The sequence below is a fragment of the Anguilla anguilla genome, chromosome 8 (assembly GCF_013347855.1).
Source record: "Anguilla anguilla isolate fAngAng1 chromosome 8, fAngAng1.pri, whole genome shotgun sequence".
Classification (NCBI taxonomy): domain Eukaryota; kingdom Metazoa; phylum Chordata; class Actinopteri; order Anguilliformes; family Anguillidae; genus Anguilla; species Anguilla anguilla.
Window position 1 is genome coordinate 17,951,433 of NC_049208.1, and position 23,186 is coordinate 17,974,618.

Here is a 23,186-nt window from a genome sequence, read left to right on the forward strand (position 1 = left end):
CGGCTCTCACCAGAGGCATGACGCCGGCTGAGGCCGAGATGCACTTCTTGGAGAACGCCAAGAAGCTGTCCATGTACGGAGTGGACCTCCACCACGCCAAGGTAAGGAAGGGTCCTCCTCTGTCCCATCAGCCTCGCGCAAGGCCAGGGAGTCGTTTCAGCTGGAGCCAGTCGCTATAGCAACGGCCAGAGGGTATACTTCAGCTCCATTACTTTCTGGTCTCTAGTGGTGCTCGATGACTCGCAGCCCGGTCTCGCTCCATTAAGGACCCTCTTGCTGTTGTGTTCTTACACTAGCTTGCATGTTGGGGAGAAAAGATTGGGCCCTGGCTTGAAGCTGTAGTGCTAGGATGGCTCATTGGGTCTCATTAAAGCACCTGAGCCGGATCAATAGAAACAGCAGTTGTTCTTGTATACATTGAGAAATTGCCTGTGGGGTGTGGGGTTTTTCTGAAACAGGCACTCTGGAGCCCTCCCACTGAGTCATAACGACTCCTCCTACCACTAGGGTGCATTTCTCCTCCCCACCGCTGAGCTGCCAGCCCCCTGTCTCCAATATTCGGACCGGCTTTATGAGCTGGGCCCTGTGGCTGCACTTTAAGGGGCCGCCAAGTCCCATTCGAAATGAGTTCTAGAATGATCTGAGAAATCAACATCTTTGCTGTCATCACATATCGCAGCATCAAAACGTTTTCCCTGACTGGTGATGGGGGGAGAAAGACCATTTTGGCAAAAGGAGAAACCATAAAGTGATAGTCTTTCATAGAGATGCATAAGCACTTATAGAAATTTCTCTCCATTTGGTCAGCCTGTGTCTTCTCTCTTTTCTTGACAAATGGCCTAGTTGATAGGAAGCATCTTTGAGTGCTTGTCTCCAGCTGAGGGGAAGGTAAGCCTGCTTGTATAGTGTGTGTGTGTGTGTGTGTCTGTGTGTGCGTGTGTGTGTCTGTGCGTGCGTGCGTGTGTCTGTGCGTGCGTGCGTGTGTCTGTGCGCGCGTGCGTCTGCGTGCGTGCGTGTCTGTCCATCCGTGTGTGTGTGTGTGTGTGTGTGTGTGTGTGTGCGTGCGTGCGTGCGTGCGTGCGTGCGTGCGTGCGTGCGTGCGTGCGTGCGTGCGTGCGTGCGTGCGTGCGTGCGTGCGTGCGTGCGTGCGTGCGTGCGTGCGTGCGTGCGTGCGTGCGTGCGTGCGTGCGTGATGGTCTTTGCGCATGACAGTACTGTGTCGACCCATCATTGTGGGCTGCGGTTTGAGTGCCGTGGTAGTGTGGCTCATGTAGCTGTGTTCTCAGCAACCTGGTCACTATTTGTGGAAGACGTGTACAGTCGTCACCTGCCCCCACCCCAATCCTCATCTGATCCCCCCCATCCCCCACCCCCCAGCCTTCATCTGACCCCCAGCATTGAGTCCTGTGTCCCATCTCCTGTGTCGATGGGTGCCACAGGTCTTCCCTCTCCACTCTCACCACTGATGGACAGAAATGCAGGAAAATGCTCATGAAACAGCAAAGCAACAGCAGTGTCAGCAGCCAACTGCGGTGCAGGCTAACATTCACCTGACAGGGGCCTGTACCTGATATTATTGTTAAAGGGGCCTTTACCTGATATTCACATTAGAGGCCTTTACCTGGTATTAATCTTAAAGGGCACCTTTGGCTAATATTAATCTTAAAGGGCACCTTTACTTAATATTAATCTTAAAGGGCACCTTCAGCTATTATTAATCTTAAAGGGCACATTCCTTAATATTAATCTTGAAGGGCACCTTGAGTTAATATTAATCTCAAAGGGCACCACTGGCTAATATTAGTCTTAAATGGTGACCTTTATGAAAATCTGGGGACAGATTTGTGTCTTTGCTTTGCTTTGTTTTGTTTGCTGCGTTCCAGCGCTCTTCAGGTTCATCTTTCAGGAGAAGGACTGCAGTGCCTGGCGTCTGATTCTGTCATTATGTTACATGTGGCAGTAACTGAAGAGGCCTCGTGTGGCGTCGTAACCTCGCCCCGTCGCGCATCGCTGGGTGATGCAGTGTGTGTTGGGGGGCTTTGTGATGGGCGGGGCCGGACTGACGGCCCGGGGCTCTCTTGCGTCCGCAGGACTCGGAGGGCGTGGAGATCATGCTGGGGGTGTGCGCCAGCGGGCTCCTCATCTACCGCGACAGACTACGCATCAACCGCTTCGCCTGGCCCAAGGTCCTCAAGATCTCCTACAAGCGGAACAACTTCTACATCAAAATCCGCCCGGGCGAGGTAGGGTTCGCCGCTGCCCCCTGCTGTCCATGTGTCGTCTGAACGTTACAGCTCGCATGACGCTCCCAGTCCCGCGGCCCGTTCAGCGCTGCTGCGCTCTGTGAAGCAGAGCTCCCTGCTCTGCACTGCTGCTCTCTGTGAAGCAGAGCTCCCTGCTCTGCTCTGTGAAGCAGAGCTCCCTGCTCTGCGCTCTGTGAAGCAGAGCTCCCTGCTCTGCGCTCTGTGAAGCAGAGCTCCCTGCTCTGCTCTGCTCTGTGAAGCAGAGCTCCCTGCTCTGCGCTCTATGAAGCAGAGCTCCCTGCTCTGCTCTGCTCTGTGAAGCAGAGCTCCCTGATCTGCGTTCTGTGAAGCAGAGCTCCCTGCTCTGCACTGCTGCGCTCTGTGAAGCAGAGCTCCCTGCTCTGCTCTGCTCTGTGAAGCAGTGCTCCCTGCTCTGCGCTGCTGCACTCTGTGAAGCAGAGCTCCCTGCTCTGCTCTGTGAAGCAGAGCTCCCTGCTCTGCTCTGTGAAGCAGAGCTCCCTGCTCTGCTCTGTGAAGCAGAGCTCCCTGCTCTGCTCTGCTCTGTGAAGCAGAGCTCCCTGCTCTGCTCTGCGCTGCTGCGCTCTGTGAAGCAGAACTCTCTGCTCAGCGCTGCTGCGCTCTGTGAAGCAGAGCTCCCTGCTCTGCGCTCTGTGAAGCAGAGCTCCCTGCTCTGCGCTCTGTGAAGCAGAGCTCTCTGCTCTGCTCTGTGAAGCAGAGCTCCCTGATCTGCGTTCTGTGAAGCAGAGCTCCCTGCTCTGCACTGCTGTGCTCTGTGAAGCAGAGCTCCCTGCTCTGCTCTGCTCTGTGAAGCAGTGCTCCCTGCTCTGCGCTGCTGCACTCTGTGAAGTAGAGCTCCCTGCTCTGCTCTGTGAAGCAGAGCTCCCTGCTCTGCTCTGTGAAGCAGAGCTCCCTGCTCTGCTCTGTGAAGCAGTGCTCCCTGCTCTGCGCTGCTGCACTCTGTGAAGCAGAGCTCCCTGCTCTGCTCTGTGAAGCAGTGCTCCCTGCTCTGCGCTGCTGCGCTCTGTGAAGCAGAGCTCCCTGCTCTGCGCTCTGTGAAGCAGAGCTCCCTGCTCTGCTCTGCTCTGCTCTGTGAAGCAGTGCTCCCTGCTCTGCGCTGCTGCACTCTGTGAAGCAGAGCTCCCTGCTCTGCTCTGTGAAGCAGAGCTCCCTGCTCTGCTCTGCTCTGTGAAGCAGTGCTCCCTGCTCTGCGCTGCTGCACTCTGTGAAGCAGAGCTCTCTGCTCTGCTCTGTGAAGCAGAGCTCCCTGCTCTGCTCTGCGCTGCTGCGCTCTGTGAAGCAGAACTCTCTGCTCAGCGCTGCTGCGCTCTGTGAAGCAGAGCTCCCTGCTCTGCGCTCTGTGAAGCAGAGCTCCCTGCTCTGCTCTGCTCTGCGAAGCAGTGCTCCCTGCTCTGCGCTGCTGCACTCTGTGAAGCAGAGCTCCCTGCTCTGCTCTGTGAAGCAGAGCTCCCTGCTCTGCTCTGCTCTGTGAAGCAGAGCTCCCTGCTCTGCACTGCTGCGCTCTGTGAAGCAGAGCTCCCTGCTCTGCTCTGTGAAGCAGTGCTCCCTGCTCTGCGCTGCTGCACTCTGTGAAGCAGAGCTCCCTGCTCTGCGCTCTGTGAAGCAGAGCTCCCTGCTCTGCTCTGTGAAGCAGAGCTCCCTGCTCTGCTCTGCTCTGTGAAGCAGAGCTCCCTGCTCTGCTCTGCGCTGCTGCGCTCTGTGAAGCAGAACTCTCTGCTCAGCGCTGCTGCGCTCTGTGAAGCAGAGCTCCCTGCTCTGCGCTCTGTGAAGCAGAGCTCCCTGCTCTGCGCTCTGTGAAGCAGAGCTCTCTGCTCTGCTCTGTGAAGCAGAGCTCCCTGATCTGCGTTCTGTGAAGCAGAGCTCCCTGCTCTGCACTGCTGCGCTCTGTGAAGCAGAGCTCCCTGCTCTGCTCTGCTCTGTGAAGCAGTGCTCCCTGCTCTGCGCTGCTGCACTCTGTGAAGTAGAGCTCCCTGCTCTGCTCTGTGAAGCAGAGCTCCCTGCTCTGCTCTGTGAAGCAGAGCTCCCTGCTCTGCTCTGCTCTGCTCTGCTCTGTGAAGCAGTGCTCCCTGCTCTGCGCTGCTGCACTCTGTGAAGCAGAGCTCCCTGCTCTGCTCTGTGAAGCAGTGCTCCCTGCTCTGCGCTGCTGCGCTCTGTGAAGCAGAGCTCCCTGCTCTGCGCTCTGTGAAGCAGAGCTCCCTGCTCTGCTCTGTGAAGCAGTGCTCCCTGCTCTGCGCTGCTGCACTCTGTGAAGCAGAGCTCCCTGCTCTGCTCTGTGAAGCAGAGCTCCCTGCTCTGCTCTGCTCTGTGAAGCAGAGCTCTCTGCTCTGCTCTGTGAAGCAGAGCTCCCTGCTCTGCTCTGCGCTGCTGCGCTCTGTGAAGCAGAACTCTCTGCTCAGCGCTGCTGCGCTCTGTGAAGCAGAGCTCCCTGCTCTGCGCTCTGTGAAGCAGAGCTCCCTGCTCTGCTCTGCTCTGTGAAGCAGTGCTCTCTGCTCTGCGCTGCTGCACTCTGTGAAGCAGAGCTCCCTGCTCTGCTCTGTGAAGCAGAGCTCCCTGCTCTGCTCTGCTCTGTGAAGCAGAGCTCCCTGCTCTGCACTGCTGCGCTCTGTGAAGCAGAGCTCCCTGCTCTGCTCTGCTCTGTGAAGCAGTGCTCCCTGCTCTGCGCTGCTGCACTCTGTGAAGCAGAGCTCCCTGCTCTGCGCTCTGTGAAGCAGAGCTCCCTGCTCTGCTCTGCGCTGCTGCGCTCTGTGAAGCAGAGCTCCCTGCTCTGCTCTGTGCTCTGTGAAGCAGAGCTCCCTGCTCTGCGCTCTGTGAAGCAGAGCTCCCTGCTCTGCTCTGCTGCGCTCTGTGAAGCAGAGCTCCATGCTCTGCGCTGCTGCATTCTGTGAAGCAGAGCTCCCTGCTCTGCACTGCTCTGTGAAGCAGAGCTCCCTGCTCTGTGCTCCGTACACAGTAAATCACAGTAAGCCTGAACGCTTCCTAACAGAGACCGCAGTCCCCCCTTTCACAAAGGTGTCACTGCACTGATGATGTTAAAAATCTGCATTGTTACTGCCTGCTGATCTGCACGTAATCCAGATGGGATGCTAATGCTGTAATAAATCCAGGGCTTTGAGACTGCAGAGCCTTTGTTTTGCTTTGGGGGGGCAGTGCTTCTCTGTATGCCAGTAAAACGTTTGATGGCCGGGTTCTGGTTGGTATCTCTAATCTCGACTGCTGTTACATCGCTGCAGATTCTCTTTCCCTTTTCATGAGCAGTGAACAGGGTGCCCCGTTACCTGTGCCGGTGCCCGGGACGGCCCGTTAAATGTTAGCGGCTTTGCGCGTCTGCACTTTGGGCTTTAGGCGAGGCGCGGGTCCGTGGAGCGGGACAGGCATGAGTAACGGCTCATGGGCCGCGTGTCTCTCTCCCCGCAGTTCGAGCAGTTTGAGAGCACCATCGGATTCAAGCTCCCCAACCACCGCGCCGCCAAGAGGCTGTGGAAGGTCTGCGTGGAACACCACACCTTCTTCAGGTGAGAGCTGGGCCAGGGCTTCCGTGTAGGTCAGGGTCCGGTACGCCCGGTGGAGAGAGTTTGGGATCGCCGCTTTAGAGTCAGAGACCACAGAGAAAGGTGAACTGTGTATGAACTCGTTGTTTTTAAATGTAAAAGTAATTAATAATGTACATATGTCTGTAAATTATGAGACATAATGAGAGTGCACCCTTGGTTCACTGTAAGCGGGGCTGTCCCTCTCTGTGCTCCTTTAGGTTGGTGTCTCCAGAAGCCCCTCCCAAGAAGTTCCTCACGCTGGGGTCCAAGTTCCGCTACAGCGGGCGCACCCAGACCCAGACGCGCCGGGCCAGCTCCCAGATCGTCCGGCCCGCGCCGTACTTCGAGCGCTCCTCCAGCAAGCGCTACACCATGTCCCGCAGCCTGGACGGAGGTGGGTCCCTGCGAAACCCTCCTCCCTCCCCTTCGCCTTCCCCTTGTGTAGCTCCTCCTGCTTTTGGACTGAGGGTGCCCTCCCCTGCCCTGCCTGTATGGAACACTGTGGTTTCAGCCATTTGGCTCAGCGCTTTAATATTAGCTTTCCCTCCCAAACCGTTTCCGTCACTGGCTGCAGATATAAAGATGTCATGACTTCTTTTTATTTTTTGTTACCTGCAAAATCCAGTTGTAAAAAAAAAAAATAATAACTATATATATATATATATTTTTTTTTTTTTATCGTGCCAAGCTTTGTACCTATCGCTAAAGCACTAGGTACTCAGAACTGAACTGGCTGTCAGAAGAAAGGAAGGCAACCCTAGACTCTTTATAGGCCTTTTTGTAATTATTTTTTATTATTCCAGAAGGTAACATTATGTGTAGCTTGTGGTATGTGTTTATGAGGCACCCTTGAACTTCTATTAAAGGAGGACATTTTAAAGTGAGACATTCAGAAGCAATCACTAAGGGCAGGCAGACAAACTTCAATAATGGTAGATTAGCAGCTTCTTAACAAAATGTATTGCTTGAATGCCCTCACAGTAAGGGAGGTAGGGATGGAGGGATAGAGACAGAGAGAGAAAAGCAGAGACAGAGAGAGAAAGAGAGATAGGGGGTGAGTGAGTGAGTGACCAGTACGTTTCTGTATTATTTAACAGCTGAAACGGGATAATCAAGGCTCTGGCAAGGATAATCAAATAGTGATTGGAAAAAATCCAGAAAGAGGGTTTTATTCTTATCATGAGTGCTCAGGAAGGATTTCTGTAAAGGATATTAGCTCTTTTTTGTGATATTTGCACAAATCTTGATTCTGCTCTCGGGTTGTGATCGTCCGTGTTTTAATTATGAGGGGGATGTGCAGAGATTTCATCTCAAACGGATTTCTCCCGGTTAGAGTTAGACAGTGTTCCAATGTCTCCCCTGCAATCCAGCCCCTGTGACTGAAAACCACGAAATACTCATGAAGGATTCCGTGTCCGCTTCAGAGATGGGCACCGCCCAGTATGCACCGGCTAAGGCCATCGCCACGGGCGACCTCATCACCTCGGTAACGCCAGAGAAGAAGGCCGAAGAGGAGAAGGCCGAGAAGGAGGAGGAGGAAAAGGCGACTGCCCCGGAACCTTCCGAGCCTGCCCCGCCCACTCCTGTCCGACAAGAGCCCAAGGTACCGGCACCCCTCCCCCCAAAATTCCCCTGCTCTTCTTTCCCATGAAGCCTCAAGCACTTAAGACGGGCATTTAGTGTAAGAACGGCTACTGGTAGGTAGCAGGCAGAAGTGATCGGTCTGGTTGATTGAACACCATTTAAATTTGAGTGCAATTCTCTTTAAAGACCAGGAAAGCTCAGGAAAATGTGTAATCCCCCTAAAGGATAAACTGTTTGCATGGGTAATACAGATTAACCTCCATATCCGTAGATTAAATTAAATATTTAGGTAAATGAAAATAACTGAGCAATAAATGTAAGCAAATTATTTTCAAAATCACTAAAAATGCAAGTCCCAAAAAGATTAGCTTGATGTTGTCATCTTCACTATGGTCCAGCTAGCCAGTCAGCGACATCTTCACCATCTTTTTCTTTTTTTACGCTCATGCTGTGACTCAGTGGAGTAGCCTTATGGGAAATACACAGGGCCTGTTGGAGGACTTGTTGGTTTACCACTGACGAGGAATCCCAGAGCGTTTAGTACTGGCTCCTACACTGAGGTGTTCGAGAGCATTCTGTCTTGTCCGAAACCTGGGAACTCTCCTATGTAACCCTACAGGGCATTGAATTATTTAATAATTTACAAACTACCTACAGTACACCTGTTTGTCAAGAGCTAGAAAAATAGTTGTCATGATACACAGAAATCATATTTTATACAGTTTTAGCAGAGAATCTGTTGTATAATTTTGTATCTATTATTATCTGTTGTATCTATTATTAGTGGTTGCTTGCTGTACTGCCGTATGTCCCAAGCTTGTCAAATGACATCTGTCACAGTTAGCAGTTGTTTCACAAACCTGGCAAGCATACTGTTAATCTGAACTGCAGAAGGGCACTCAAGCTCTTCATCCAGGGCCTGTTTCTGAACTCATAAGCAGCAGGGATATGAGGAGATGAGAGCTTACGCTGTGGTCAGGTCAGCTGTGAGAAGTGGCGTGGCCCTGTTTTCAAGACCACACGCTTTCTGTCTGTGTTCTGATAAGGGCTCCAAGGCTGCACCCTCAGTCAGAGAAAGAGCCGAAAAGAAGGCTTACGGTTTACAGCGGCAGTTAAAATCAGCGCTCACAGTTAAATCTGCGCTCACAGTTAAAATCAGCGCTCACAGTTAAATCTGCGCTCACAGTTAAAATCTGCCCTCACAATTAAAATCAGCGCTCACAGTTAAATCTGCGCTCACAGTTAAAATCTGCGCTCACGGATATAATCAGCGCTCACAGTTAAAATCTGCGCTCACAGATAAAATCAGCGCTCACAGTTGAAATCAGTTCTCACAGTTAAAATCTGCGCTCACAGTTAAAATCTGCGCTCACGGATAAAATCAGCGCTCACAGTTAAAATCTGCGCTCACAGATAAAATCAGCGCTCAGAGTTAAAATCAGCGTTCACAGTTGAAATCAGCGCTCAGCGCAGATGTGAATGATTAGATTAGCACCAGCGGAACTCCCTACCTCCCTGCTCTGGTTCCTTCTTTCACCGCTGAATTACTAAGCCAGCAGCCATTGGAAAGGTGTTCTTCCCTTTTCAGTTTTTTCTCTGCTTGTGGTCTGAACATCCGTCTTAAGTATTTACTCACTGCCACACTGTTGACCTTTATGAGTAGTTTATTAGTGTTTACAAGTGTTTCTTCCTTGAGAACGTGTTTTTCAGATTTGCACCATGTATCTTGTTCTGCTTCATATAAAGGTGTGTCTCTCCTAAATAATCTGTAACAGTAAGTAGGCCTACAGTCAATTCACATTCAGAGAATAACACAAAGTGAGCACGGGCTAATTGAGTCTCTCTTTTCTTCTATTCATGTAGTGAATGTGTTTTGGCTTCTGCCGTCTTCAGCTGTTGCACTTTATGCATTTGAGTGTGGATCGTATACTCTGTGTCAGAAATGTTCACCCCATGAGGCTTTCTGGAAAGATCTTTTTTATCCTTTATGCTTCCACACAATTTGACTGAATAAAGGGTTTTCTGTGATGAATGTGGCCTGTCGCCAAGTCTCAAACAGACACAGAAAGAAGAAATTAAAGGGTTTATTTCTGGTCACACTCTCAGATCAGGCTTTTGTGGTTGTGTGTAGCTGGCAGATGGTTTAGACTGTGTAACTGAGAAGGATTTAATGAACATGATGATGATGAACCCTGGCTCTCCAGTTGGTCATTATTTCTGTTTCTTTTTTTTCATTCTCGGTTCAGAAACAAATTGAAGTTATTTCTGAAGTTAAGGTTAAGGATAGCATTCAAGTTTCTCATTGAATTGAAGAACAGGGAAAGCGTATGTAACAATATTTAAACAGAGTGATGATAACTTGTGGAGTTCATTCAAGTGACCTGTGTTTTCAAAGAAAATTTAGTCAAACACTTTCAGAAAGAGATTATTCTCTCTCGCCATTCAGTGATCTGAATAAAATGAGTTTATATTTTTGAATTATTTCTTTTCCTTATGTGAGTAAGTAGTGATTCCCATTCCTGGTCCGACAGACCCTTGAGTCTGCTTTTTAAACGTTGTCTTTGTACATTGGGCCTCTCTCTCTCAAAAACCCAAAACCAGCAGACGAAGGGGTGTGTCAGGACCAGCGCTGATGTTGTAAATCTAAAATGAAACGCACCTCGTCACATGTATATTTTAACTAATTGGTTTTTTTCTCGTCTTTTCTTTGACCCCATACTGTACTCGTGTGCGTGTATGTGTGTGTACGTGTGTGTGTGTGTGTGTCCGCCCCGCCCCCCTCGCCATCTTCCGCCCGCCCCCCCGCCAGCCGCCGTCGCCGTCTTTATTTGCCTCCGACCCCCTGCGCTCCGAGCTGTCGCTCCCGTCCTCCCCGGTCTCGTCCACAAGGGTGCGGAGGAGGCGCAGGGAGAACGCGCGGAGACGCGCCGTGTCCGTCAGCCCCGCCAAGAGCGGCACGGGCCGCCGGCGGCGCCAGGCGCGGGCCGACCGGCGGGCCGCCCTGCTGGAGGAGCAGGCGCTGCTGCTCTCGGCCCGCAGGCAGAGGCTGGGCCAGAAGAAGGGCGGCACGCTCTTCTCCTTCTCCCTGCACCTCCCCGACCTCTCCGCCCTTCTGGACGACGACGGCTACCTGACCTTCCCCGACCTGTCCGAGCTGCGCTTCCTCCCCGAGAGCGTCCAGCACTTCCTGCCCATCAAGTCGCCCTCCCTCATCCCCTGCTTCCTCTTCATCTTCTTCTTCCTGCTGTCCACCTCCTTCTCTGTCCCGTACGCCCTCACCCTCTCCTTCCCCCTGGCGCTGTGTCTCTGCTACCTGGAGCCCAAGGCTGCCTACTTGAGCGCCTCTCTTGCCAATGGCCTGAATGACAGTTCAGAGGAAGAGGTGTGTTCCTCGGCCCGAAACGCGCTCCCCCGCCCGCCCGCGGGTTTTTCTGTCAGTGCCCACCCACCTGTCCAGTGCTTTGGTCCTGATCTTTGTCAGACTGCCATCGCAGTTCTCCTCTCTTTCAGAACCTCAGCTCTGCCTGTCTCTCATTAGACCAACAGGAAACCATCGCATAGTCTTCCCATTTATCGACAACGTAGCTGCCATATCTCTTCTTTTAAAGGCTAAATGGGTTAGACACAAAGTTCATGAGAACCCAGTAGGTTTTTCTGTTCATTATGAATTAAAACTGCGTTCTTCTTTCTACTTTATTGATTAGATTCCCTTATAGTCCATTTCTATAACTCCAAACATCTTTGATATTGTATCTTCTATATACTGAGGAGTTGCAGACCTGAGAGCCTACTCCTCATTTAAGTGAACATGCTTATGTGGTACAAAGTCATGTTTTATCTTATATTCTTTTGTTTATTTATTCATAGTGAGGAAGTGCCTGCACATCTTCTGTTGAAAATATGTTCTATGTATATTACTCATATGTTAAGATCAATGATAGTGATATGTTGCATGAAAGTGATATGATAATCAAGGTGGAGGAGCACAGGCAATACTGTATTCCAGTTCACATTGTGTATTGTGTGTATTCAGTGACCAAATTATCAAACCACTGAAAAACATCTTGCCGTCTCCATTGGAGGGACCTGTGCTTTGTGTCTTACCCACTTCAGTCATATCTATGCTAATAGACTGTTTAAAGGATAACTTTGGGTTGGTTTTTTTTTTTTTTTTTAGTTGGACCCATTTTTCTGTACTATTTCCACCATGCTGATTGGTAATGATTCTCTCACATCTTACTTTGTGGAGCTTGGTCACCCAGAGAAATGCTCCGCTCTGATTTCCTATGTAGTATAATAAAGCCACACAAACAGGCCTTGAAGTGCCCATGAAATAACCTCCCGCAAAAGAATACATTTTTTTAGTGGAAACATTGAAAATTAACTTTATTATTGAAGTTTGCTCACAGTTTTCTATTAATACATTTGTATGTGTTAATTGAGCTTTTATTTGGTAGAAAATTGCATTTAGAAGGCTTCTTTGCGTGGCCCCATTTGATTACATTGCAAAGCAGAGTGGAGCGGTTGTCAAGGTGATCAGCATGGTGGAATTAGTTAATAAAAGGTTCCAAGTTAAAAAAAATAATAATATTTGAAGTTATCCTTTAAGTAAAGAAGATGCATGAAGTTAAATCCAGACATGTTTGTGTACTCTGTGTTGGAGTTTCTCTGCATTGTGATTTGCCAAGAAAATGTTAAGAGACTGAAAGTGCAGTTAAAAGACTGTTTGGCCGGCATTCTCTAGTCAAAATAAAGCAGCCCATGGTCTAAACTGACAGGCCAACAGCTACCAGACCCACCCCTGAACATCTGCAGTACGTGTCTTTTAACGAGCCTTTAAAAAGTGAACTTCTCAGTCCAGCCGTCCACGAGTGCAAATGCAGCCGCCACACAGCGATTGGCTCTTTGTGGAATCATGTTCCCCCAGGTGCTCACTAAGTGAGATCTTAACTCTGGTAAGAGGGTCTGGATAAGAGAGTCTGCTAAGTGATGTAATGTAATGAGATAATTGTGGAGGTCATGATACACCTTAAGTGTGTTTATTAAAATAAAATCAGGGAGAGTATTTGGTCTGGACCTGCTGAGCATCCACATATCGACCTCATTAAGAGGCCACTTCTACACCCATGCTTTAATATCAATTTAAATCCCAGAGTTCACGTTCAAATGCTTGCTTACCTTTCTCTAGGAAATGTGCATTATATTAAAATAATTCAGATAAGACATTGGAATGCAGAAAAACTGCTTCACCTGCAGTGCCATCGTGTTCATGGAAGGTAAAGAGGGGGGACTGAAAGTCAGGTGACTGTTCTAGAAAAGTCGTGCTGTTTCTGTTGTTTTTTTATCTCCAATTGTAAATCATCCTTCAGTTGTAGCTGCGTTTTGTATGTTCATATAAGGCTAGGCCTATTTTCTCTTGCTTTCTCCAACCACCCCCTTCGAAAAACAAAAGGAAAAAAATAATAATTCATCAGATTATTTAGACAATTGGACTTGGGATGAAATCTGAATTAGATATGGGCACCTGGCTTTCCAAATGAAGTCCAGAAAATGAGTAGTGTGGCATCAAGGCCAAATTTACATCGTACACACAATGTTTGGTTTTTGTGTGTGACTTATATGCCACAAATGCCGTAAAGCTTTGAAACTTCCTCTGAGTCTGTTTGCAAATTTAGCTTGCTTGTTTGTTTGACTTTTTCATGTCTTTCATCTCTTAATTTTGTTACCACTTAAACACAAGCACTTTTTTTTGGTTCAACCTAATGCATTCCCGCAGCCCCATTTGTGAATGTGAAATGGTGAATTTCTGTGGTCAGCTGCATGCGTGTCTGAACCGCTGACCAGATGAGTTTTCTCTATTCTTGCCTTCCGAACGGAACCTCGTTTGGCCGTTTTTGTGAAACAGACCGACAGCGAGCAAACGGACTTTGCCTGTGACGGTGAAACCACGGCCACAGAGGTTTGTATACGGAGCAGGACACAACGTATGCAGCCACAGGAAGAACACTCAGCCGTTTGGGAAACAACTGAGGCGTTAGAAGTAGGGGGAAAGATCAAAACTGTCGAAACTACGTCTGGTCAGACCGTTTGGCACTTTAAGATTAGGTGGCACTTAACAGTGTGTTGCTCCATAATTTGAAAATGAATGAATATTCAGAGAAGATTAAAACCTCACTGTTGTGTGAAATGTTATCTGATCTCCACCCCCCCCGCCTTTCTGAACCGCTAGCCAATGAATGAATTCTATAAAGTAGTTTACACAAAGGACACCGTGTCCAGCCAGCTGTTCTCAGCCTGCAGAGAATGTCCATCAGCTTTGGAACTGCTGTGGTTTCGTGCTGTTCCAATTTCTCTTGCCAGAAGTGGGGACCAATTGCATGTTGATTTTGATAAGTACTCCACAGAGAAATTGCGCGGTTTGGTGCAGTTATGGATAGGTGTAGGGATAGGGACATTGCATCTGAGAGTATGCACACGTTGTATATTTCATATTGAGCCTCCTCTCATGAATCGATGTCCTGTATTCAGGATTTTCTCCCCTGCCTATGTTGTTGCTGGCCATTAATCATTTCTTAGACTAACTAATAAATTGGCCAAAGGTTATTAACATGCGAGCACCAAGCGTGTCTTATAGATAAATGAAATGCTGGACACCGCTGGCTGAAGCAGCTCCTGTCGCTTCGGTGACTGAAACTAATTTTCATGCTGAAGGCAAAAGATTTAATTTACTTTGAGCGCTCGTTATCATAAAATATTGTGCACAGACTGACTAACAGCAGGTGTTGCGATGTTACGATGACAGATGCTGTTCAGGTTTTTTTGTCATTTAAATGTCAAGCAGTTTAATACAGCATGTATGAAATGGATTTCACATTGAGTGCACTTTCTGAGTCACATTTCTGTGACATTTACCGTCAGTTCTCTGTAGGCTTTTTCGATGTCCTCTGTCTGCCTCTCTCTCTCTTTCTCCCTACCTCCCTCCCTCCCTCGCTCCCGCCTTTCCCCATGTCGCTCTTTTCGCCCTCTTCCTCTATCCATTTTTCTTTTCCCTCTCTAATGTAAACCAATGCTAACCGCTTGTAATTGGCCTTTTCTTCCCCTCCTCCTTTTACCGCTGGCAGTCGGACCAGGAGGATGAGTCAGAGATGAGGACGCAGGTACTCTAACGGTCTCGTTCATCCCGCCGTGAGACCACAGGCTCTGGGTCTCCGTCACTCCCCGATTTTCAGACGCCTCATATTGCCATTCCCACTGCCCACACTGTCTGCTCTGCTGATGGGACTGTCCTTAAGGCCAGTGTTACTGTGTAGCAAAACACATCTCAACTGCGCTGGCTCACTTCACAGATCTCGCCTGCAGTGGTTTAGCGTAGCACAGCGCAGTTTCATTGGGCATGCTAACTGCCATGCCAGTGTAGTACAATGCTTCTCAGCTTTAGCCCGTGACATGCGCTTGAAGAGAAGCATTGTGAGGAACAATCTGTTACTTAATGTAGATTTTTTGTAATGGTCTGTTTTTTCCCCTCCCCCCTCAAATTTTATGGTGAGGTAGATTTGAAATGTCGAATTGAAAAAGGGAATCCGAAATCGTTCACTGGGCGTCACCCGTGCTAGTTCTGCTAGCGGGAAAAGATCAAATTGGGACCCTGTGTATCACAGCTGAGGGCAAAAGTATGTGTTTGTGTGTCCCTTCAGACATGAACATCTTGTCCTTTCTTTGTCTTTTCAGAATAGTTTCATAAGACGAATAAAAGGGGAAAATGTATTTGTCAAACATAGCAATCTGATGTTAGAGGTTGGTATGGAATGACAAAAAATGCATGCAAGCATTTTGACTGAGGAACAGTAACATTGTTGAATGCTTGCTGTGTACTGCTTCACCTACCATTAACCTAGTCCATTCTACCATGGTCCCACCTCGTTCAAATGTGACTCCTGCCGTTGTTTCACTGATTTGCTAACACACACGTCTGTGGGGGTGGTCTGTTTTTTTGATCATAGATAGCAGTACGTTTAACTGCCTGGATTTGGTTATGCCAGAATTAACAGTTTAGCCGAAGTTAGCATTGCGCGAGACACATGTCAGTTGCCCTCAATTCCAAAAGGGGGGATTTTTCCATAAATGGCGGCATGATGACTTTGTTTGAAAACATATAATGTGAGTGCACTGCTGTGAATATAATATGCCTCAGTGGTAAAGCATGAATTCTTAAATATTCTAAATACAGTTTTTAAAGAGGATATTAGCTGCATGCGTTTGACAGTGTAGAAATTGGAAGCACTGTGCAACTGGACATGTTTTACAGTTCATTTAAATACATGTAAATATTTAATGAAGTAGTGTATTATATAGCTGTACACATAGGCCCATTTAACACGCATTATTTTTCTGTAAGGGCACTTGAGGGCGTCTCATGAATGCTTCACGTTTGCACAAGACGTTCACTTTTTTATTATTATTGTATACTCATGGGCGGTTCCCGTGCTCCTGTACCTTGTCGTGATTGGTTGACCAGGGAACGGCAACTCCCGAGCTGCTGGTGAAGCACCAGACCAATATAAGCGAGCTGAAGCGGTCATTTTTGGAGACGGGCGGGGACGCGAGCGGGCTGACGGAGTGGGAGAAGCGCCTCTCCACCTCCCCCGTGCGCTCCACAAGGCTGGATGACTCCCCCATGATCGAACCCCTCATGCCAGAGGAAGTAAGCTGTCACGCTGGTAAACGGTGCATGGTTGCTGTGGAAACGGTGGGCGGACCCCTGCGGAGAAGCGCTCAGTGGCTGTGTCTCTTAGGCACAATAAAGGGCTCCTCTGGTGCAGAGATGTGGTACCTTAAATTGATGAAAACAATGTCATTACACCCTGCAAGTAGCTCTAAGCAGTACTTCCTGGCAGATCTTTTGGCAGTATGCAAAATGTTTTATTCACAGTGCCTTAAAATCAGGCCTAAAAATGTCCAAATTTTGAATAATATTTACAATTTTATTTAAGTGTTTCTTGCCCTAAAATCAGTCCTGTAAATTTCCTCATTTGAAAAATATTTACGGCAGTGGTAACCTTTCTATTTTTTTTTTTTTTACATAATGTTAGCATATTTATACAGTATGGTTTTGTCTGATTATTGACCATACAAAATGCTTCAAAATATGAGAGGTTCAGCTTTGAATGGCAGAAATACATTTGGGACTGTAAACAACCTAATATTTCAGTCTTCACTCGGCTGGTTGTTACTGAAGTACAAGCAGCTAAACATTACCACCTATTTTATAAAAAAATAGGTTTATTTTATATTGAAAACATTATTAGATATTTTGTTCATATTTAAAAAATGCAACTTTATTTTTGTGACTTTATTTTATTTATTTATTATTTTAATTAACAGTTTGAAACTTCTGCAAAGAAATAAAAGTCCATTCTAGGACATTTGCAAATGGAAAATTGCTGAACAGATGGATGTGTTTCTGGCTAGATTAAGATTACCCAGGGCCAGGGCTGAGTGCTGTACATTGCTTTGTCCCCTTGTGCTCATGAGGAACTGTTGAATTGCCCCCCCCCCCCCCAGGGTCTGTTGAATGGCCCATCTCTGAGCAGCGCGTGCTGTGGGGACGCAGTTGACCTTGAGCCGATCCCTGTGCATTGTTAGCGCTTGATGGATGTGCTGAGCGGGCGGTTGGACCTTGAGGAGCGGAGTCGCATTGTGTGTAGGGTCACGGGCAAGCGAGCGGCCTCAGCAGATGAGCGCGGCACAATGGGCCCGGCCCACTCTTATTCCCAGCCTCACGTTATACATCCTCGCCAGTGTGCACAGCAGCATTTTTACCTCGTAGAAATAAAGGTCTGAAAAATACTGCCCATCTCTGAGTAATGTGGAAGACAAAAGAAGCACTTATGCTCAGTATGGTTTTACATTACTGCACTTACAGAGCTTTTATCATGGAAACAAGTGTTTCCAAAAGATTTTTTAAAAACTCACCGAAAACAAGTATAGATGGAACTTTTTCCTCTTCTTTTAAATAGCGTAGCACAGATTATTGTGGAGGGTGCTGGTCGTCATGTCAGTATTCATGGGGTATAAAATCTGTGTTTCAGTTAAACAGTGTGCATCCTGTATGACTGTTCGCTATTGTGCAGTCAGCCATTGTCCAGTCAGCTTGACTGGCATCTGTGCCTTGAAGAGGCCAGTGAGGTTCACTGATGAATGAGAGTCTGAGCAGCATACTGTGCAGACTAGGAGCTGCTGCTGCTTTGTGTTTACCAGGGCTGAAGGGCTCTGTTGTGCCTTTGTTTTTCCCCTCACTGTCTCTTCTGTTTCCGCAGACCAGAGAGGGAGCAGAACCACTGCCTGATGAAGTCCTGGAGGTGACCACAACCACCACTAAGGTAGGGGACCGGTGTGGGTGTGGCATCCCCTACTGCAGAGCCCTGGGGCGTGTGAGAGGGTGACAGAGAGTGGGGGTGGGGGGGGGATGAGAGAGAGAGAGTGAGAGAGAAAGTGAGTGTGTGTGTGTGCGTGCGTGCGTGAGAGAGAGAGAGAGAGAGAGAGAGAGAGCGCATCTGCACATCCACACTAACGTAACGTAACAACAAAAAAGTCTTGATTTTATATGTACCATCACTCTACAAAAGCAACATATTGCTGTCCATGTACAGGTAGCAGTAGACATGCTTATTATATGGCACACAAGGCAATGTTACTGTTCAGGCTGTCTTCAGAACCATAATTACATTCTTTTAATTAGTTTGAGATGCTAAAGTAGGTTAGTGTATCTTGTTAAGAAACAATTCAAATGTGGTGATAGGAATCTGAATTCGAGACATTTGTCTTTCCTGACAGAATTCAGTAATTTCGGAAAGCACCCATTCTAAATCGATTAGAGCAGCCTTGTGATGACTATTTTAAATTGAATGCCACACATTCATGTCCTTGGTTAATTTCTTTTGCTTTGTAATTAGGTTTTCAGAAATATTGTCTTCATTTTACCACTAAAGCTTGAATGGACCACTAGTGAATAAGTCTTGATGAGGGTTGGTCTCTGACACGTGTATTTCCGTCTGATTTAGCGTGTCAGATCCAATAGTGTACGCCCAGTTTGAGTCCTCACCCTTTTGAGAGAATCTTTCCAGCTGTGTTGTAATAAAATGAGGGTGAAACGAGTGTTCTCCTCCATGACTTTGTTTGCAGAGGCTTTTCATTTTTTGTACAGCATGTCCCTCTGGGATCATTTGGTTTGGCTTATTTGATTATCAGTTCTGATTTATTTGATCATCGGGTAAAAGCATGGGATATTAGTTTTATTTTCAAGTTCCTTTCATAATAGCCCTTTGGAGATTGCTATTGTCATTCTGTGAATCTTGTTTAAATTCATGGCAGGTGCATTTGAATTAGACATCAATATTTTAGGTTCTGCAGTGCGTCGTGTTTGTGGAGCTCTTGTTAGCATCCACGGATGATTTTATTTCATGTGCACTCGTTTTGCTGGAGCTTCATTGGGAATGCATGATTACGAATAAGACTTAGGAAACATTTTTAATTTTTTTAATTTTTTTTATTTATTTGGATTTCACAACGGGTGATTTAGAATGCATATCCAAAGGGTTGGCTAATTCCTTTTTTATATCTGGTGTGTAGGATTCTGATGGGTGGGTTATTGTAAACAAAGTCCCCACTAAGGTGGCAGAAAAGACAAACGTAGTCAGCTATAGAGTGGTGTCCATGACGAGCGGTGTGTCTGAGGGAGTGGGCGGAGCCACCCAGCGCGTTCTCGATGAGTTGAAATCCAAAGAGGAGGAGCTGCGGCAGAAAAGCTACACCTTGGGGCTGAGCCGTGACCCTCCTTTCGGGAAGATCGCCACCGCAACGTCTCCCGCCAAAGACGCCGCTCAGCCCGTCCAGCCGCCGCCTCCCCCCGAGGAGCGGCAGGGGCCGGCGGACCAGGCCGTGGTGACGACCAAGGTCATCTCCGCGCGGTTCAAGATCCTCGAGTCCTCGTCCCCAGGCAAGGAAGGCGCTTCGGTCACCGTGAAGGAGGCGCAGCCTCCCCCTGCTCCTGTCCCCGACGCCCCGAAAGGCTTTGTGAGGACCGTGGTGACCGTCAGCTCCAACGAGGAGGCCGCACAGGCGGAGCTGGCCGGATTCGGCCTCCTGCAGAAGCCTGCCGCTCAGGAAGACCAGGCCACCAGCCCGGCCAAAGCCGAAGAGGGCCTCAAGCTGGGCGTGGCCACCGCTCACTATGTGTCCAAAACGTCTCCCACGTCCAGAGCGGTGGTATGAAGCCAGCGGCCCATCCTAGCATCTGCCCTCCCGCCAACCCCCCCACCCCCAACCGCACCCCCTCGCCTCCGCCACCATGTCACCGAGCGCTCACTCATTTATTTATTTTAATAGCTGCATGATGACCGCCAACACTTTGCGTTTCAACAGACTGCCGTGGTTGCTTGGAAACCCCCTCAGATGAGCTTTGCTTCGTTTTCATATTTTTTTGCTGTATTTTTTGACTGTCCCCTCATGATGACCCTCAGATGGGGACTGATGCTGCCAGGCATCCAATGTGATAGCGCATCTCAATCTAAACTGTCAATCTTACATTAGCAAGCCCCGCCCCTAAATACACAGCATCGCTTCTTTCTGACCGTGCGCTTTGGAGCTCTCCCTGACGCTTGCTTTTCAGTTTCCCGGGTCCTATTCATAAGAGATGAGAGGTTCTATTTCCTCCTCCTGCACGGTGCTCATGGACACTGATTGGGTGATTAGGCCTGGCTTGCAGTTTACTTTCCAATTGATCCCAAAGGTGTTGGATGGGGTTGAGGTCAGGGCTCTGTGCAGGCCAGTCAAGTTCTTCCACACCGTTCTCGAAAAACCATTTTCATATGGACCTCGCTGTGTGCCCAGGGGCAATATGATTGTATGCTGTAGCATTAAGATTTCCCTTCACTGGAACTAAGGGGCCTAGCCTAAACCATGAAAAACAGCCCCAGACACTCCAGGTACTTTTGGTCATGTAGTGTGTATATTTTTATGTATAAATACTTTGCAGTGTCCGAGTATCCCAGGTCTACCCTCCATGTGCTGTAACTGCAGAAGGTTGATTAGCTAACTGAGCTGCAGTCCTGCAGGGAGTCTTTCTCCAAGGTTGTTCTAAACCTCTGCTGCCCTTTAAGAGTGGAAACCAAATTCATAATGCAAATGACTTATAGCAACTGCAAGTAGGGCACTGCTACTCACTCAAGACCTAGGTCACACTGTTCTTAGCCTGTCTTTATGTGTCTCTAGGCTTTACTGTAATGGTTCTATTGTATAGTGTTACATCTTGTATATCACATACAGCCGTTTATCTACTAAGGAAAGGATTCAAGTAGTCCCTGGAATTCAGTAAATATGCCTTTGTTAAAAGGGCACATGCACAGGTGCACTTCCAGGTGGAGGTTTCTGCTTACAAAAGTGGTTGTAAAGGCCTATATATTATTTGAAGCCCTTTGCATATCTGATAAAGAATTTGTTGTTATGCTGCAGGAGGAAAACCTGGTTGTGTGGGTGAGCATCGAGCTGCCATCCAGCTTGCGCGTTTCTGAACGTGATGTGTAGTAGGCTGTCTCTATAGAGAGGTGTTCTGCTCTGTGATCTCTTGTAAAATCAGGAAATATCTTCCTCGGCTACTAGGATTTTTATCCCTCCCTCAGAGTCACATGACATGAATCATTTCTGTGAGGCCAACTTTGCTCTTATGAATAAGGTCCCAAATGACACCCCCCTCCCCCGCACCTCTTTCCTCTGTACCAATGTCTGTCAGTCTGTGTCTGTCTGTGCGTCTATCTGTCTGTCTTTTTCCTTAGTGTCTGTATCCTCCCCTGTCTTCGCTCTGTGTGTTGACTGTCCGTTTCTCTGTCTGTTCAGCCTAAGCCTTCCTTCGAGGAGATGTCTCCCCAGCTTACTGCTCTGTTGGAGGCGGCCAGAGTGCAGTCCTCCAGATTGGGAACCATGGCCACCTCCACGGCTCATAGTCACATTATTTATGAGGTGGCCATTTTCCACCACCCCCACCCCCATCACTTTGCAGCTCTGTTCTAGAACTCTACTGTGAATGTGAATGTTTGGGACAAAGACATATTTTTTCTTGATTTGGCATTTGTGCAATTTCAGATGTGTAATCAAACAATTTGCATGTGGTTAAAGTGCACATTCTACAGCATTTTTTAGTCATAACCCCCCCCCCCCCCATACCAGGGCATCATAATGTCTTGCTGTAGTATGAAGCACTGTCCAATGTGTTTGGAGGCATTTTCTTGAACAAATAAGATGCTTCTGTACAATTCATTCTGCTGCTGCCATCAGCAGTTACATCATCAGTGAAGACAAGTGAGCCAGTACCCGTGGCAGTCATACATGCCATCAACATAACACCCCCACCACCATGTTTTACAGATGAGGTGGGTGGGGGGGGGGGGTACTTTGGATCTTGGGCAGTTCCTTTTGGCCTCCACACTTTGCTCTTGTGTCATCACTCTGATACAAGTGTATCTTGGACTCATATATCCACAAGACCTTTTTCCAAAACTCTGCGGGCTTTTAGGTACTTTTTACTAAACTGCAAACTGCCCAACTAGTAGTTTACATCTTGCAGTGTAGCCTCTGTATTTATATTGAAGACTTCTGCAAACAGCAGTCACTGACAGATCCATGACTGCCTCCTGAAGAATGTTTCTGATATCTCTGACAGGTGTTTGGGGGTTTTTCTTCATTATTGTGAGAATTCTACGGTCATCAACTGTAGAGGTCTTCCAGGCCCTTTGTGATTACTGAGCTCACCAGTGCTCTCTTTCTTCTTAATCAGGTTCCAAACAGTTGATTTTGGTAAGCCTAAGGTTTGTCTTATGTGTCTGACAATGACAATGACAATGACCAGTCAGAAACACTTGCGAAACCATGTGTCCCAAACATTATGATGCCCTGAAATGGGGGTGGGGGGCTAGGTATAAAATGTGCTGTAATTTGGTGAAGCCGCTTTAACCACGTTTAATTACAACTAAAACATTGTGCAGTGCAGAGCTAAATAAAGAAAAAAAAAAAACATATCTTTGTCCCAAACATTATGGGAGCTGAGTATGTATCAGTGTCATAAAGAAGAGGTGCATCTTGTTTTTCCTTCAGTTTGTCTCTGGCTCTGCAGTAGTTGAAGGAAATTGATCTGCTGCACTGTGTTAATGTTGCACTGCGTTTCCTCTAAAGACTCACTGTTCTGGCCCTTCTTTTAAGAACCTTACATTAGCGGTCTCCCCTCCCACAGTCGCTGAATTTAAAATGTGGTCCTGAGCGTGTATGTTTAATGACTTTTGATGCGTCAACATGCAGAATATAGCAATTCTGTCCTTTTTTAAGAACACGAAATACTGAAAATACCAGCAATATTTTGAAATATGATGTGGCTGCAAGCATAATTATGCAGCGATATAGACTGTTGTCAATAGAAGAATAATATCAGCTGTTGTTCAGGATGAAGTACGGCATTCTCTTGATGTGAATTAATCTGTACAGTAAGTTGTAAAGCTCATCAGAATAATAGCTGCCTGAATGGGGAAGGACAGGGTACAGGTGGAATAGCTGACAGTGAGTTTTATGTTTACCATCCATGGTAGAGGTTTTTGTGCTTTATTTTGCTCTTGTCATAAATGAAAGGTGCAGAAATATTTCTGAATCTGAGGTGTTTAAATATGCATGGTCCATGGCAGAAGTTCTCCGTTGATTGGCCAGCTCTCGTGTGGTTTGCATGCTTGGGTCTCTTGACCAGGTGCAGAGG

The 23,186-nt window shown here is 47.7% G+C and overlaps 1 protein-coding gene across 15 annotated transcripts in view; it reads left to right on the forward strand.

The window, feature by feature from the left end:
- LOC118233607 (protein 4.1-like) overlaps window positions 1–23,186 on the forward strand; it is a 68,188-nt gene that overhangs the window by 36,863 nt on the left and 8,139 nt on the right. For 5 of the 15 annotated variants that reach the window (XM_035429399.1, XM_035429398.1, XM_035429403.1 and 2 more), the window contains exons 8-20: window positions 14–101; window positions 2,091–2,243; window positions 5,697–5,794; window positions 6,031–6,206; window positions 7,183–7,415; window positions 10,206–10,778; window positions 13,302–13,355; window positions 14,518–14,553; window positions 15,125–15,190; window positions 15,912–16,097; window positions 17,713–17,775; window positions 19,025–19,660; window positions 21,287–21,409. In XM_035429399.1, coding sequence (XP_035285290.1) covers window positions 14–101; window positions 2,091–2,243; window positions 5,697–5,794; window positions 6,031–6,206; window positions 7,183–7,415; window positions 10,206–10,778; window positions 13,302–13,355; window positions 14,518–14,553; window positions 15,125–15,190; window positions 15,912–16,097; window positions 17,713–17,775; window positions 19,025–19,660; window positions 21,287–21,409 — 2,485 coding nt within the window. The remainder of the gene's footprint in view (window positions 1–13; window positions 102–2,090; window positions 2,244–5,696; window positions 5,795–6,030; window positions 6,207–7,182; window positions 7,416–10,205; window positions 10,779–13,301; window positions 13,356–14,517; window positions 14,554–15,124; window positions 15,191–15,911; window positions 16,098–17,712; window positions 17,776–19,024; window positions 19,661–21,286; window positions 21,410–23,186) is intronic. The other 10 variants (XM_035429412.1, XM_035429413.1, XM_035429401.1 and 7 more) reach the window with 9 other exon arrangements.